At 29.0% G+C, this 15,580-nt stretch overlaps 1 protein-coding gene across 1 annotated transcript; it reads right to left on the reverse strand.

Moving 5' to 3' along the window:
- Positions 1–2,005: 2,005 nt before the first annotated feature.
- On the reverse strand, positions 2,006–5,071 carry LOC8282200 (expansin-A4). Its single transcript, XM_002533051.4, has 3 exons — positions 4,798–5,071; positions 4,137–4,455; positions 2,006–2,779 (listed from the first exon to the last, which is right to left on the reverse strand). The coding sequence occupies exons 1-3, from the start codon at positions 4,946–4,948 to the stop codon at positions 2,470–2,472; spliced, it is 780 nt and encodes a 259-aa protein (XP_002533097.1). The 5' UTR covers positions 4,949–5,071; the 3' UTR covers positions 2,006–2,469.
- Positions 5,072–15,580: the final 10,509 nt, after the last annotated feature.

Here is a 15,580-nt window from a genome sequence, read left to right on the forward strand (position 1 = left end):
CTTTATATTATCACGATTTTATAATTATGTATCTTTTTTTATCTGAAAAAAAACACATCTTAAAAAATATAATATAATAAATCATATAATACTTTATTATATTTAACTTCTAAAATAGTTGGCTAGGTACTTAAAAGATATCAAATGGCTATTTGAGCAAGGATCTAGGAAACATCCAAGAACATTTCCCCCTTGGTTGTGTCCATGTGATATTCTTGTTTTGCTAGTGGAAAGTGAGATTTGAGCTGTTTGAGTGATGAAACTTCACTCATCAAAGACAAAGTTGAGGAGGTGGGGGAAAAAGAACAAGCTTTGAGTTTAGATAATGTTTGTTTTCCTAAGAAAATGATGGGAAAGATTTTCAAAATTGTTCTTCCATAAAAAAATTATATAGATGGAATCTTTGAACTTTATAAACAATCCATTGGGAAATTTCCCTACCAATTTTGTTTGGATTTTATATTTTTGAAAGAAAAAAAGAGTACATTAGGAGTATAGTATGCATGCATAGATTGCTTTACAATTTCATTTTCACATAAATGTCCATGCTATTATAATATCGTGGTACCATATGTACTACATGTACAATTTCTTGTTCGCCTTGTAAATCAATTTATTTTAAATTAAATTGGAATGGAACTATAAAAGATATTATTGCTTAACAACTAAAAGTATTTTTACTTAGATTTGAACAGAATTTCGATGTACGACCTCCTACGTCTTTCTCCTGAAACCAGAAAGGCCCGAAATATTAAGCTTTTGCTGTGCCATTGAGAAAGGAAAGCGCACTTAGCTAAGTGGTAAGATTGATTGTTTTTAAACAATAAAAGTCTTGAATTCAATTTTTAATTTTGTACTAGGTTAATTTTTACCGTTATAGTGAATATATATTATTATTTTTTAAAAGAAATCGAATTGAAAAAAAATTGTAATTTTTGATAACTAGGCAGGGGCATGGTTCCCTTTCTTCATCCGCCTTTAGTTTTTTTCTTAGAAAAAATATAGATATTCCATTAATGAGAATTGACAAGTACATTTTGATATGAAACATAAAAGTAAACATCAAAAAATATATATAAAGAAATTTATTTATAACAATCATTAATCATGTTAATGAAGTAGTAGATTACAATTCTACAAAAAGAATGCTTCACTCAGTGGCACTAAGTCACATATCAACTTTATAGATATCTTTTAACGAGCTTGATTATTTGAATGTCAGATATGATCTTTTTTTTTATCTTCACTACTCCTGTAGAGGGAAAACTCAACCCCTGTAATCCAGAACCATAAAATTCTTATAAAAGGAGAACTCAAAACTCCTATAATGGAAGATCATACAACTCCTTAAAAAAATAGTAATATTTATTTATAGAACAAATTAATAACAAAAAAAAAAAAAGAGCATCATCGATCTAAAAGTGATTGGCGATGGGCCAAAAAATAAAATTTTGATAAAAAATAAGAAAATAAGAAAGAAAGAGAAACAGCAGCTAAGGTTTTTTACTATTCTTGAAATGAAACATTTTTAATTTTCTATAGCTGGGGTCCCTTTATGAATAAACTTTACAGTCTAATTTATCTCATAAGGTTTATAGATTAAAAAAATAATTGAATATTACATGTATAAAATATGAAATTCGCAATTTAAATTGAGTCATTTTTATGAATTTTGTATTGGATCGAATTTATACTAATTACAATTCATTGTGTCATTAAAACCAAGTATTTGCTAGTGAAGGGGTATGATTGCAACATTATGGAACTCATATGGTTAATGAGTTCTTATTTAGAATTTCAATTAGGCAAGTTTATGGGTGGATTTTTCTATAATTTATTAGTTGGACTGAGTTTATCATTAAAAATTTAAACAACTAGATTACAGAACTCATTATAGGAATAGTTTTCATTGAATTTGGATTTAGTTTTGATTAAAATAGCTTTGATACTATAGTAGAAACTCTATAAGAAAGAAAGAAAAAGAAGAAATGGTGGGCAGTAGACAAGCCAAAAGATAATGCAAATTGAACTATAAATTAGTAGTACAAATACACTTAACCCAAAATGTATACCCATCAAAATCAAATAAAAAGGAAGAAAATACTAACACTACTACTAATATAGAGCTGCGGGCTAACAATTTCTTTTCCTGTGCAGCCGCTTCAGCCTCTCAACCTCAAACTTCCAAACCTAACCTTCTCCTTCTTCTTCTTCTTCTCACAATTTCTTAACACAAAACTACCAAACCCACCAAAAATCAGAATTGTCAAAAAATAAACCACCACCACCTTTCTTCTTGCCCTCAACCCAACAACACCCATATGTCAATACCTGTAAAATATAAGGTTTTTTTCTAAATAAAAAAGCACCATAAAATCTGAGGCAATAAGGGTAAAATGGGAAATTTTGCTTTTCCTTGGAATTTGGTTAAATATTATATATTATTATATATATGGGATAAATTTTTATTTAGACCCTGAAATTCTTTCCAGTGAATGTTTGACCAAACTGCCAGTTTGCAGGGACTATATTCCATGAAGTAGAAGTGCGTCTATCACTGCCTGTCACCCTGAAAGAAAGTGACTGACCAACCAAAACTGCGTTTGACTGCCAGTTTTGGCCCCAGTTACGGCTCATGCTCATCCAACCAGTCCTTGATCCTTTCACGCTAACCTTCACGATATCTCCTGCACCCGCCACGTTGGAGATCAGCACCAAGTTAAAGTAACGGAATCCGTTTATCGTGAACCTGATTCCACCTCTCTTACGGCATGGCACCCTGCGTAAATAAGCCTATAACTGTGAGGACATTTTCGGCATTTAATAAATAAAAGTGAAAAACCCAAAACGCGGGACCGTGATTATAGCGCGGGACACAACGCCACCACCTCCACCTAACCTTTTTATTAACGAAGACTTAAGGATGAAACTTAGGAGACTGTGTTTGGCTGGTTTCCTTTTTCTTTTCTTTTTTTTTTTTCCTCCTTTAATCTGTTTTTTGGGTTTGGTGTCTGAAATAAATGTGTTGTTTTGATTTTCTAGTCAAAAAGTAAGGTTTGCGGTTAAAGAGATGAAGAAAATAAGGTATGTTTTGGTCCTCAATTTTTAATTTATACATAAAATAACTATATGTAATCATATGCTTCGAACTTTCTCTTATCCCATAATTTTAAATTTAAAAAATATTATTTTTATGAGAAATTAATTATCCGAAATGACCCACCAAGCTCTAATGAATGGAAAAAATATAAAAAAATTGACACTTTATGCTACAATATTTTCACTAAATGTGTTGCCAATTTTCTTATGCTTTCAAATTATGAGATGTTATGCACACGATTGTACTTCTTGTTTATTGAGAGGTGCCATCACACCCATGGACCATGAACATAAAATAAAATAAAGGCTTTTTCTATTTTAATTTTTTTTTTTTTAAATTCCATTTGCATGTGTCGTGTTGTATGCCTAACCATTAATGTGATGCAAGACATACAACGATTGGCGCATAAGCTTCCTCTTTCTGGGTCCAACTCGGGAGATTTAATTCGTGGGTAGATAGATACTCTTTTTAACATAGGACAAAACGACAAGGGTATTTTCGGCACTTTAAAAACAAACAAATTGAAGGCAAAAATGAGTAAAACAAAACCGCAGAAAATGACCATAAAACGGCTCCTAATGGCTAAACGACGTAGTAGAAGAAACGGCTATAACTAAACTGAACATAGGATTCGGCAGCAATTTCAGACCATCGGTTAGTAAATTCAGTAAAATATTGCGGGTATTTAGGTCATTTTAGCACTAATAAAAGATAGCAACTTTGGCCTCGAGACATGACAAATGCAATAAAAAACCAGAATCCGACCCTTATGCACCAGACCCTGACCCACAAAAGAAAACAGACTACCATTTGTTGATGCAGTGCATAAAGATAGCAACTTTTGGTACCAGCATAAAAATATTATAAAAAAATATTTCATTAGATTATATATATTAATAATAATATAATAATATTATGCAATATATATATTAGAATATTAGTTTGTTCGTTAATTTTACTTTTGACTCAAATGGGCACTCGAGCAGTCCGACAAAACATGTAACATGATTCTTTAAAGAGGAGAAATGGGGCTTACCGGCGGTAGGCAACAGGGACAATGCCAGCTCTGTACTCAGCGATCTTAAGGAACATGGGCATAGCGAGGTCGAAATGAGGGCGAGGAGGGTTACACCAGCCTCCATTGTCGTTAGGAAGAGCAAAATTTGGTGGGCAAAAGTTAGTAGCAGTGATCAAAATGGAAGGACTGCCAGAATGACACCATTTTGGGTCATTAGCACATTTAATCTCGAAGCAAGCACCGCAGCTCAGTCCATTGTTGAACAGAGCTGTGCTTAATGCTGCAGTGTTCACTCCATACCCTTGACTGTACAAGTTCCCATATCCGCAAGCCCCACCTGTCAAAAAACAAAATCCCCCCAAAAAAGAAAAATATTAGTACTAGATCCTCAATAAATTGTAATTTTAAGAAACCATAAGCCTTTCGTCAGGCATTTAGTGCTCAAGAATTGAATCCCCTGTTTAAATGCAGTAGTTTATTCTCCACTTCTTCTAACTATCTATTATTATAAAAACTATAATTTCAGGAAGAGTAGGTACACTGCATTATAGGAAGACTAACAAGTAGTACTCAGCAGGTCAAGGCTGTAAAGTTTCTGAGTTCGAATTCAAGTATCCAGTCGAAAAGAAAAGTACATCATAGTAAAGAAATGGAAGAAAAGAGTAAAATGGAGAGTTACCCATGGTGCCAGAAGCATCAGAACCACCATAGAAAGTAGCATGGGCACTTTGCCAAGAACCACCAGTGTAAACACCAGGAATTCTAGCTTCACTAGCACCCATCAACATTACTAGTAAAATTACACCAGAAATCACACTACCCATTTTCATTTTTCTCTCACTTCTTTTACTTCCAAAAGACACTTGAGAGAAGAGGGACAGAGGGAGAAAAAGGAGGGGAGAGAGAGAGTTTAGTGTGGGTGTGAGGGGGGTTGAGAAGAGAGAAGGGTTGATGGGTACTTAAAGAAGAGGCAAAGGGGCTTGACCAAGAAGTAGAGAAACTTGGACCAAGAAGAGGAGGCAAACTGGCAAAGGGGCATTAATTGGATTTTTCTTTTTCAGAATTAACCAAAAAAAAAGAAAAAAATCAAATAAATAAGTGTATCATAATAATTAATAGAGCTTCATGCTTTTTCATGTGTTTGTATGTGAAATAAAATTGGATTTCTTCTCAATCTTTTCACTCTCTCACTAGGCCACCACACCACTCTCCCTTTTGTGGCATGTAGCAATTGGGCTCCTATTCTATTCCTGCTTTGCAAGGTTACATGTGGAAATGGGTCTCTGTATTTTTAGAAGCCTATTTCTCCCATTTGATTGGATTTCAATTTTTTTTACCAATTTTTTATTTTAAATAAATTATTTATTTTCTTAAATAAAATATATAATTTATATGTATCTACATTTTATAATCAATTTAATATGGAACTTGAGCTAATTATTTTAGCTCTGAATATATCAATGAAGTCTATTTTGCACCCAATCTAAAGATATGAACAATCTTTTAAATAAATCATAATGAATATGAATAATTGTTTTGAATAATGCAATTCAAATGAATATATACAACTGAAAAAGCAATCAAATGGTCAAAAATTTTGTCTATCTATTTATCTTACATACAACCAAATTAAGATTTAATAATTTCATTGGCATTCTCCGGTCAAAAAGAAATAAAATGATTTACACTTAAAATAAGACATTTTTAAATTTAAATTTATTTTTACATTAAATATTATATAATTCATGACCCATTTAATTTAATGAGACATAAAAAGAGGGGAAATGATTAGAAAAAAAAAAGAAAAAAAAATGATTGGTTTGATGCAATAACGTGTTGGTCCCACGATTCACAGAGGGTTTTAGCAGTGCCATAAAAGGAAGGAAAAATCGAATAAAATCAAGAAAATTGAGACAAAGGAAAATAATAAGTAAGAATATTCACAGCAGACCCACCTGTTTTTTTTTTTTTTCTTTTTCTTAATTATTTATTTTATAAATGTTTGGTGAGACATAAATGCCCTTGGAAAGAACTGTATTCTCATGCTTAGATAACGTGACATCACGTACGAAACATGAGGGACAGTAGGTGGAAAAAATGTAGCTGAAAAAGAGTACAGATCCAGTACACTAATAAATAAAGTAAACAAACTAAAACAACCAATTATGGAGAGTTGGAATGTTAGATCAGATCTAGAGAAAGTATAATCGAAATCAAGCTTTGCGTTGTGCTGAAGTCTTGGCGTCATCAGCGGTTGTGATTTGATGAAGATTTTAATTCGGGTCCACTATAAGATTTTATGGGGTCTCTAATGGACATAAGCTAAACCTCATTATATGATAACTTTTTAAGAAAAGAAAAATAAAAGAAACTTTTATTTATCTATGATATTATTTTCAAATGAAAAATTATCTTTAAAACTTTTAGACATTACAATTTTTCTAAAAATCAGAAATTATATTCAGCTACCAATTATCGGGTAATTTCTACTTTCATTATATGATCTATTTTTTATTTTTAATTATGAAATTAAAATTATAAAATTTTGAAAATTTACATGGAGATTTTAATTTTTTTAATTTTTATATTCAATTAAATAATAACATAATTTGTTTTTTAGAAAATATTTTTCGAAAATGAATTGTATTTCACAATTTATATATTCCTATAATTAATTAGGTAACATCATTATCAATTACATATAAAAATTCAAAACAATTCCGAGTTCTGATTTTTCCATCCAAAGTTGAAAGGGAAAACAATAGCAAAAAAGTTTTCTTTAAAATAAATAAATAAAAAGCAAAGGAAGGGTGAGATGGGACCCTATTGAAGAAAAAGAAAAAGAAGAAAATCAAATAGAAACCCCGTAATTATCGGTCATATACTCCGGTGGGCTTTAACTGTAAGTGGGGCACACAGTAAGTGCACAATCTCGAGCCGCACGCGCGCACACAGACAATCACTACTCTCCACGCTTATTTTTCTTTTTCTTAATTTATAGCTTTTTACTGCTTAAATACATGCATGCATCTCGTTGAAGACTTTTTTGAGTAAATTTGTGACGGGTCCATTAACTTTACAATAAGTATGCTATAGACTAACACCGCCTTTTAATTTTATTTTATAATGTCTAAATATTTGATTTTTGGCCGAAAGATGAATTAATTAGGCATAACTCACATCAATTGTAGACAAATTTGCTTCTTCTTTTTTTAATGCTTTTATTTTAATTTAATTATAAAATTATGGAGACAGTCAAATCAGTGGAATTTATTTGTATATTCCATTAATTTTACTGTTATTAATTCGTAAAATATTTAAAATGTAATATATATCTTATAGTATGTAAAATTGTAAGAATTCTAGATTTAGTGATTATAAATATTTAAAATTCTAATAAATTAATTTTTATAAATTTATACGATATTATATTTCTATGGTATATTAAAATGATTTCAAGCTGAATATTTTAAATATTTATTAAGTAACTTATCTATACTTTTGTCAGTACTTTTGCTTAATTCAATTTTGAGAATTCTATAAAAATTTGACTTTCTAAGTTTTGGTTGCCTAATGGCTGATACATAGTTTACTTTGAATAATATAATCTTATATTTGTTAAAATATAAAAAAAAATTATATATAAGTCTAAATTTTATATGTAATTGGGTTAAAATATTCAAAAATATATTTTACTATTTATAAAAGTCATGTCCGACACAATTTAAATTACTTTAAATAAATAACTTAAAAAAACTTATATACAGATTTTAGCAATGTATAGAAGAAAATAAAATTAGAAACAAAAAATAAATATCCGATGAAATGGGAATTAAATAATTTCTCATATAAACTTACATTTATAATCTACTTGTCAAATGTGGTATTTTCATGGATATTAGCCTAATCATGAGAGGCCATACTCCAAAAAATGTTTATAGAAAACCCAATCATAAGATGCTTGAATTGAATCAAATTGGAAATTGAACTAATACAACCTAATACCTATCTCATTAATCAATATAATATCTTGGGTCTGTGTATGTATATGTATGTCTCAAAATGTTAAGTATCTTCTTTTGAATTTAATAGTTTTATATTTATCTCAACATCTGTCCACTATTTTTCACAATTTCTTTTCTGAATTAAAATTGTGATACAACGTATAATTAAATAGAAAAATCTCAAATTATTAGAACTTTTAATATAATAAAATAATTATTAGTTGTTTAGGTTATTTTATCATTTCGATACAGCTAATATTTTCTTAGCCCTATATATATTTATATCTTTAGACTTTAGCTATTTAATCAGTTTAATATTTTAACTTTTGATATAATTTAACAAACATCTGAATTTATTTATTTGTGATATTCTAACAATTTTTTACATAAATTTTTATTTAATATGTTTATATATACTATATAAAAGTGTTTAAATATTATTAAACAATAAAATTTATATATTAAATTAAACTAAAAAACTAATATTATATCAAATTATGTTTGGCTTACCCTTTTTGAATGGTAGGATTCAAGAGCTTAACCCATTGTCTCTTCTGAATTCTTAACATAATTCGATTTTGATACAGTATGCAAAGGACAAAAATTCAAAATCATAATTTGATTTAGAGCAAAAAATTGATAGATTATATGATCAAAATGGATCAATGAAGTAAATAAAGCAAAGGCTACATTATTGCACATAGTTTTGCTAGTGAAGGGCCCTCCAAAGAATCTCATCTTTCTCCATGTGCCTTCCACTAAACAATTCAAAAGAAATACAAAAAATATATATAAAATATTAAAGACAACATAAAATAGAAAAATAAAAAATAAAATGGACCTATAGTATAGAGACACGTAAGGGGGTAGGATTTGATGAATAAAAAAATAGAGGACCAAACTGACATTATATAGGAAGTGATGATTATGTTAGAGCTGAAATGGGTTTGCTTTATAAGTTGCAACCATGTGACTACCAATCATTTTTACTTCATTCATGCCTCCCCAAAGTCAACCTTCTGCAGCAATTAGATTTCCCTAATTTACTTCTTTAATCACTATTTCCTTTTCTTTTCCTCTTAATTCATGATATTGAGTAATATGAAATTTTCCTATGCTTCAATGGAGAACACAAGGGGTTAAATGTAATTTCACTTTAGTCCATGGTTAACAAGACAGTGACAAATCAATGGGAGAGTCGTTGAAAATTAAATAGGTCTTTTGAATTTGAACTATTTCGGTCAATATTAATATAAATTTATCATTTTTTTTATAAATGAAAAGAAAAGGATAATCACTTTCTAATATGTAGTTCGTGTTTATTTTATGATATTATAATTTGTACATTTACTAAAATTTGATATTTTTTCGCAAACAATAAATTTTTTTAGGCGAATCGAGACAATTTACCGGACTAAATTTCATCTAGATTATTTTACAAATATATTTTCTCTAAAATTAAATATTAAAATATTTACATACGAATCGAAACCTAATCCACAAAGAAATAAAACATTTCTTTCTACTAAAACTGAACTAACCCAGTTAGCTAATCTTATGAAACTTTGTCCTAATTTCTCATCCTCCATTGGTCAAGGAAATATCATTATTAAACTAGTTGATATCTCCATCTGAATGTGGCTTTAACCCTTTTCTTTTATAATATATAATTAAGAGGTTGTTTCTTTTGTCTTAGCTTACATAAAAAGTAAATGTAGTAAAGTTTGATATGGCTACTCTAAACTGTGCCCTATTCTCTTGGAATTATGTTATTGTGGCTGTCTATTTGGCTAAACACATTGGCATCTGGATTTCTGATCAGTTTCTTCTTGTTCTTGTTCTTCTTCTTAATTATATATATTGCAAAATTAACTTATTAATTTGTCAGTTTTCTTTTTCTTCAGATTTTATTCTCCCTGACCCTCATTTCCAAATTATTTTCTTTTCTCTTGTAATAATCAATACTGTGTTTTCTTTCTAGATTTTCAAATTCATAATATCATCAATTCCTTTTGCATTGCGCCTAGATTAGCTACAATCAGTAACATGCAATCATAAGAAGTTAGATTAGTAACATGTAATCTTATTAGTATTCTCACTTATAAAAATTGAAGAAAATCTTTTCGGTTCGAATATTAGTATATGTTTATCATATTTATGAATGGCGTGTGTGTAACAAAAGTTTGAATTCCTATCTGTACATTACCAAATTGAATGAAGCTTTTGAAGAAGATTGATATCACATGGCTCCCAAGTTCCTACTACCCTTTTGCTATGGTTGCAAAATTAAATTACATGGCAGTTTTTGGCAACTGCCCTTTGGTTCTGACTTTGAATTTTTCTATTTCTTGAAGAGAGAATTTTTTATTATTATTTAAAATTTCTTGGCATGTTAAAATGTCATGAGTCCATGTTTCATACCCCCAAGCTAATTAAGCTATCTGATCCACATAGTTTGTTCATATGATTGCCACCAATTTAGGCATGACTGTCGAAAAATAAGACTCTTTATTTTATTTTATTTATCTTCTTTGCTTAATGGTGACAAACAAGTATGCTTTGTTCCTCTGACTATTGCAGTTAAGTCTTTGGTCAAAAACTTGTTAATGGTGAGAACAAGTATTCTTTGGCTATTATTTTGATGGCAAATTCTATATAAATAATATGAAAACTGTACTTCTAAAGTTGATCTTATAAAAAAGGTTGATAATTAACTCTCTTTTTTTAATGGGTTGGATGGTAAAATAAGTTTGCTACATGTGATAATTTGATCATCAATTTGTTTTTTTCTTTTTTCTTTTATTTTAGAATCATGAGTTGTGATAGGGATCTATTTTATATATGATGATAATTAATCAACTGTGCTTTTATTATAAATTATACCTTTACATGTTTTATTTAGTAAATTTGAGTATTTACTTGACTTGTGTTTTTATTTTTGTTTGATTATTGTATTTTGGTTCGTTTGTAATTTTAAGTGTCTTGATATAAATGATTTATTGTTAACTAGAATTTAAACAAATTAATTTGACATAGAAAGTGTTCATGTATTAGAAAAAACAATTCAATTATGACTAATTAACATATTTTCTTGGAGTAAGAAAAATAGAAAACAAAGCTTTAATTATTTAAATAGAAGGACTATCCTAATGTGAGAATTTTTGTACATAAATGTGCATGGAAGATTGAGATTTTAAGGTCTAATTTCATGTTTATCTTGAGCAAAAGAGTATCGTTGACTACTGATATGGATGATCACATGGGGTGTAACAAATAATTCTTTACAAAATATAGCCCTCAAATTTCTTTAGAGAGGCTAATGGAGGAGACCATATCACATGCTGTGTCACACATGAAGAAGAAGAAGAAGAAGAAGAAGAAGAAGAAGAAGAAGAAGAGAGGTGATAAAAGCTGAGTAAGAATATGAGAAGCAAAGCAAGATTGCATGTGGGTTAGAAAGGTAGCTTAAGCACAAGCATGTGGACATAGAAAACTTGCAAACAAGACAAAGTAAAATTTGCCCCCACATCAACATATCCTTATCCATGCTCCTTCATTCCCATGTGATCTTCATATTTTACAATAAATCCCTAAATACATAATCTTTATTTGTGAAACTTCTAAAGAGTCTATGGCCCTTCAGGATGTGACCTCATTTAAGGAGAAAAAAAAAACCCATTTCATAATCAAAGCTCATCTTTATTCTCCTTCAGCCATTGGATCTTTTAAATAACTTAAGAAAAATGATCATTTATTTTGATACAAAATAAAAAGAAGAAAAAAAATAAGTCTTTCGCTTTAGGGTACTTCTAAATTTCATAAAGTCTATCCTCTTATGTTATAACATAAACATTTTAAGTCCATGTCCTCTTGCATTTGGAAGACAAACATTTAACAGCAAAAATACCAGCCCAATGATTACAAAAGAAAAGGAAAAAAAAGATGGGTTTTGTGAGGCCAACCAAGCAACATAGAGAGAATCCCCTCCACAGTGAAGCATTGATGAAGGAGAAGACCAACATCATGTAGTGTTAAAGCTGTTGGGTTACAAAAGCAAACCTGAGCAACAGATTTTCTGAGAACAAAGTCTTGCACTACTTTGGAATAAGGGGAAAGGGACATGGTGCCCTTTAAAAGCCAGTCTTGACTAAGTGATTGCTCAAAACTGAGACAGCAAATTCATCATTCAATTATATTATTTATGTGGCTTAGCTACTGCTTGCACTCTGTGCATCCCCTTGTCAAACAGTATGGGCATGGAGTTACCAAGACTCAGGGTTGCAGGCTCAGTTCCAAAACTTTGGTAGAATCAAGAAACATAAACCTCTTTTTAAAAAACAAAATAAGATTGACTCAAATAAGTGGCAAGAGACAGATTACAGACCAGGGGGGGAAAAATGATGTTCAATTTGCAAATGAAAACATGTCCTCTAAGACAAGGCAAATTTGCTAAAGAAGCTAATGGTCCACATCAGTGGGTGCTCAAAGGAGTCTGCTAAAGCCTTACAAACAAAGTTATCAATTAGTGGTTCAATAGTTGAATGTCTACCTCAAAATATACAAGATCAGTATTAACCATCACAAGCTCAGCGGTCAATCAAATATCTATTTCAAGACACTAGGATTAGTATATTTCCCAGGATGAATCCAATATGGTATTAGAAAGTTGAATTAATTGATTAAAGGCGAGAGTTAAGTGAAATGAGTGAGTATAAAGTTTAATTAATATTTTTAGATTTGAATTCAACTAATATCAAAATGACTGGAATTAACTACTTGGTTAGTTAAACTTTAACCCTTTCAAATTTTTTATTCTTTAATAATGTAAAGACGTTAAATGCAATTGGGATTGGACTTTAACGTCTAATTTTTAGTTAAAATTGAAATTTTCCTTCATAAATTGAGATTGAATTGAAACATCGTATCGACCATTGAGATTAGATATCCAGATGAAAATTAAAATATGGTAAATATCAAATAAGAAAAGGCTTATATAAAAACCAGAAAACACATGTTACCTATAAAGGAGGATGGAAAATAATTGAAAGGGGTAAGAAGTTGTATTCTGTTAGCCTTTTAAATCACAACTACAGCAGCTGGAGGTGGCTTTTATTGACAATCCTTTCCAAGATTACATCATTCTGATCTTCCAATAATAAATAAGTGGATTTGGTTTGTTAAGGATTTACTATCTAGTCAATGAGAAAAATTGCATTAGGTATCCCAATAATAAACCTAACTATAGTGTAAAAGATTAAGTGTTTAAGTTTAATTTGAAAATTTCTTATCGTAATCGCATTAACATCTTAATTTTTAATTTAATCCGGTAAGTATTTGAATTCTGTTTTTATAATCTCTTAAATATTTTTAATTTTTAATTTAATTTAACAAACATCTAAATTTTTTTTCTTAGTAGATTATATTGAAAATTCAAACATAAAAATGACTAAATAATTAAAGTTTAAATGTCCAAATATGTAATTAATTATGATTGTTTCCCTCTTATTTGGTAAAGTAATGATCATATTAATAGTGAAAACTTACATAGTTAAGAGAGATTAAATTTCTTAATTCCTGCTCAATAATGCATTATGCATCAGAATGACATATCTTTTTCCCAATTTTGATGATCAACCGTTTGAAAAATTGGATCAAAACAAATAATTACAACCTGAAACAATGATGATTTTGTTTAAATTAGTGAACTAAAATTAGCAAAAAAATTATTTAAGAAACAAAAAAGAGTATAATGAAGGGACTTTGCCAAGTCTTTATCAATCGGTTAGTTGAAACTTGAAAGTAGGGACCAATAAGCTAAATCATGCAAAATTCTAATTTGATGAAACCTTGCATGCCTATACACATTTGGCTTTCAGCTTTAAGCAATCTCCATGCCAAATAAAATAAAGATAGAAAAAGAAAAGGAAATCATATCTAAGAAATGTATTTATCATTAAAATGTTTATCCTATTAATTTATTTTTCATGATGAGTTTTAAGTATGTATTTTTCAGATCCGATCTGTACATTCGAAAATTATTTCACTGAAAAATGATTGAATCAAATATAATAAATTATGATTCTAACTATGAAAATAGAGCCAACTATTATTAGAATTATTTTTCTAGTGTATTTCTTGTTTTTCTCTTAGAATCTGTTTGGTTCGATGCTAGAAATAAAAATGGGAATAAAAAGAAATGAGAATAAAAATGATTATATTTTATATATTATTTGATTGAATAAAAAATGAGAATTAAGTTCATTTATGAAGAAATGAGAATGAGAATGATCATATATTTCATATATTATTTAATTGAGTAAAGAATGAGAATAAGTTCATTTATGGTTGATACTAATAATAATATTTAATTTTATAATTATTATCTATAAAAATAATATTTATATGAAAATAAATTATTATTTTACTTGTTTGATTATTTATAATAAATTTAGCTTGAATTTAATGGAAATAAATTTTTTATTCTTTAAGAAAAAATAAAAAATAGATGATTTCTATTGATGGGTAATCCCATTCCGATTCGAAAGTGATTTTTAATGAATCAAACACCAATAGAAATTACTCATTTCTATTTCCATTCTCATCCTATTTATTTAAGAACGAAATATTCTCTTATATATATATATATATATATATATATATAATTAACCTTGCTTTCAATATTATTTTCACCAGTTTAGTTGTAGAAGTAAAGACCATCTGCTGCAACTACCAACTTAACTGCCCATCATCATGTTTAAAAGGTTAGGAGGCCACTTGCCCCAAAAGCTAAAAAATAAATAGAGGGAAAAACATAATTCCAAAGGGACAAGGGCATAGTGATGTGGAAGTAATTGATGATAGATATAATATATATAGGCACTAGTCACATGCATGCAAAAGACAATACATTATGGTCCAACCCACCATCATTTGTTAGCTTCTTCTGTTATAAAACTCCCAATTCATTTCAAATTTTCCATGAATTATGACCAGAAATTTATTTCTTTACCTACCTCACCTAATTGGGTATTTTTATTACTATTTTGTTGTTTTTTTCTTTAATGAAATTACTATTTTTTTAAGGCCATTTACATTTGTTCAAGAATATTTTCCCCTTTATTTAGTTACATGAATGTAAAAGGTTGACATCCATGCACCCTTGGAGGTATAAACTTTCCTAAAAGCTTAGTCATAAAGTTTAATTTAACCTTCTATGATTCTTATTTATAATCAATTCATTTCCATGACTAAATATCATAGTTTAAGAAAATAATCAATTTATTATATATAATATGTATATTTGCATCCATTGATATCTTGCAATATAAAATTTTCAACCTTTTTTTTAAATACTATTTACATAACTTGAATATGGGCCAAAATAATCCTAAAAATAGAACTTAGGGCTAACTAAATCAAACTAAAATCTTATGATTAAATTGACATTTTGCAAATAGT

This window comes from Ricinus communis, chromosome 1 (genome assembly GCF_019578655.1).
Source record: "Ricinus communis isolate WT05 ecotype wild-type chromosome 1, ASM1957865v1, whole genome shotgun sequence".
Taxonomy (NCBI): domain Eukaryota; kingdom Viridiplantae; phylum Streptophyta; class Magnoliopsida; order Malpighiales; family Euphorbiaceae; genus Ricinus; species Ricinus communis.

Excerpts from the sequence above, each read along its gene's own strand:
- LOC8282200 (XM_002533051.4), bottom strand. The coding sequence starts at position 4,948 with ATGAAAATGGGTAGTGTGATTTCTGGTGTAATTTTACTAGTAATGTTG. Across the intron at positions 4,456-4,797 it reads TGATGCTTCTGGCACCATGG|GTGGGGCTTGCGGATATGGG; the intron begins GTAACTCTCCAT and ends GTTTTTTGACAG. Across the intron at positions 2,780-4,136 it reads GTCCCTGTTGCCTACCGCCG|GGTGCCATGCCGTAAGAGAG; the intron begins GTAAGCCCCATT and ends TTATTTACGCAG.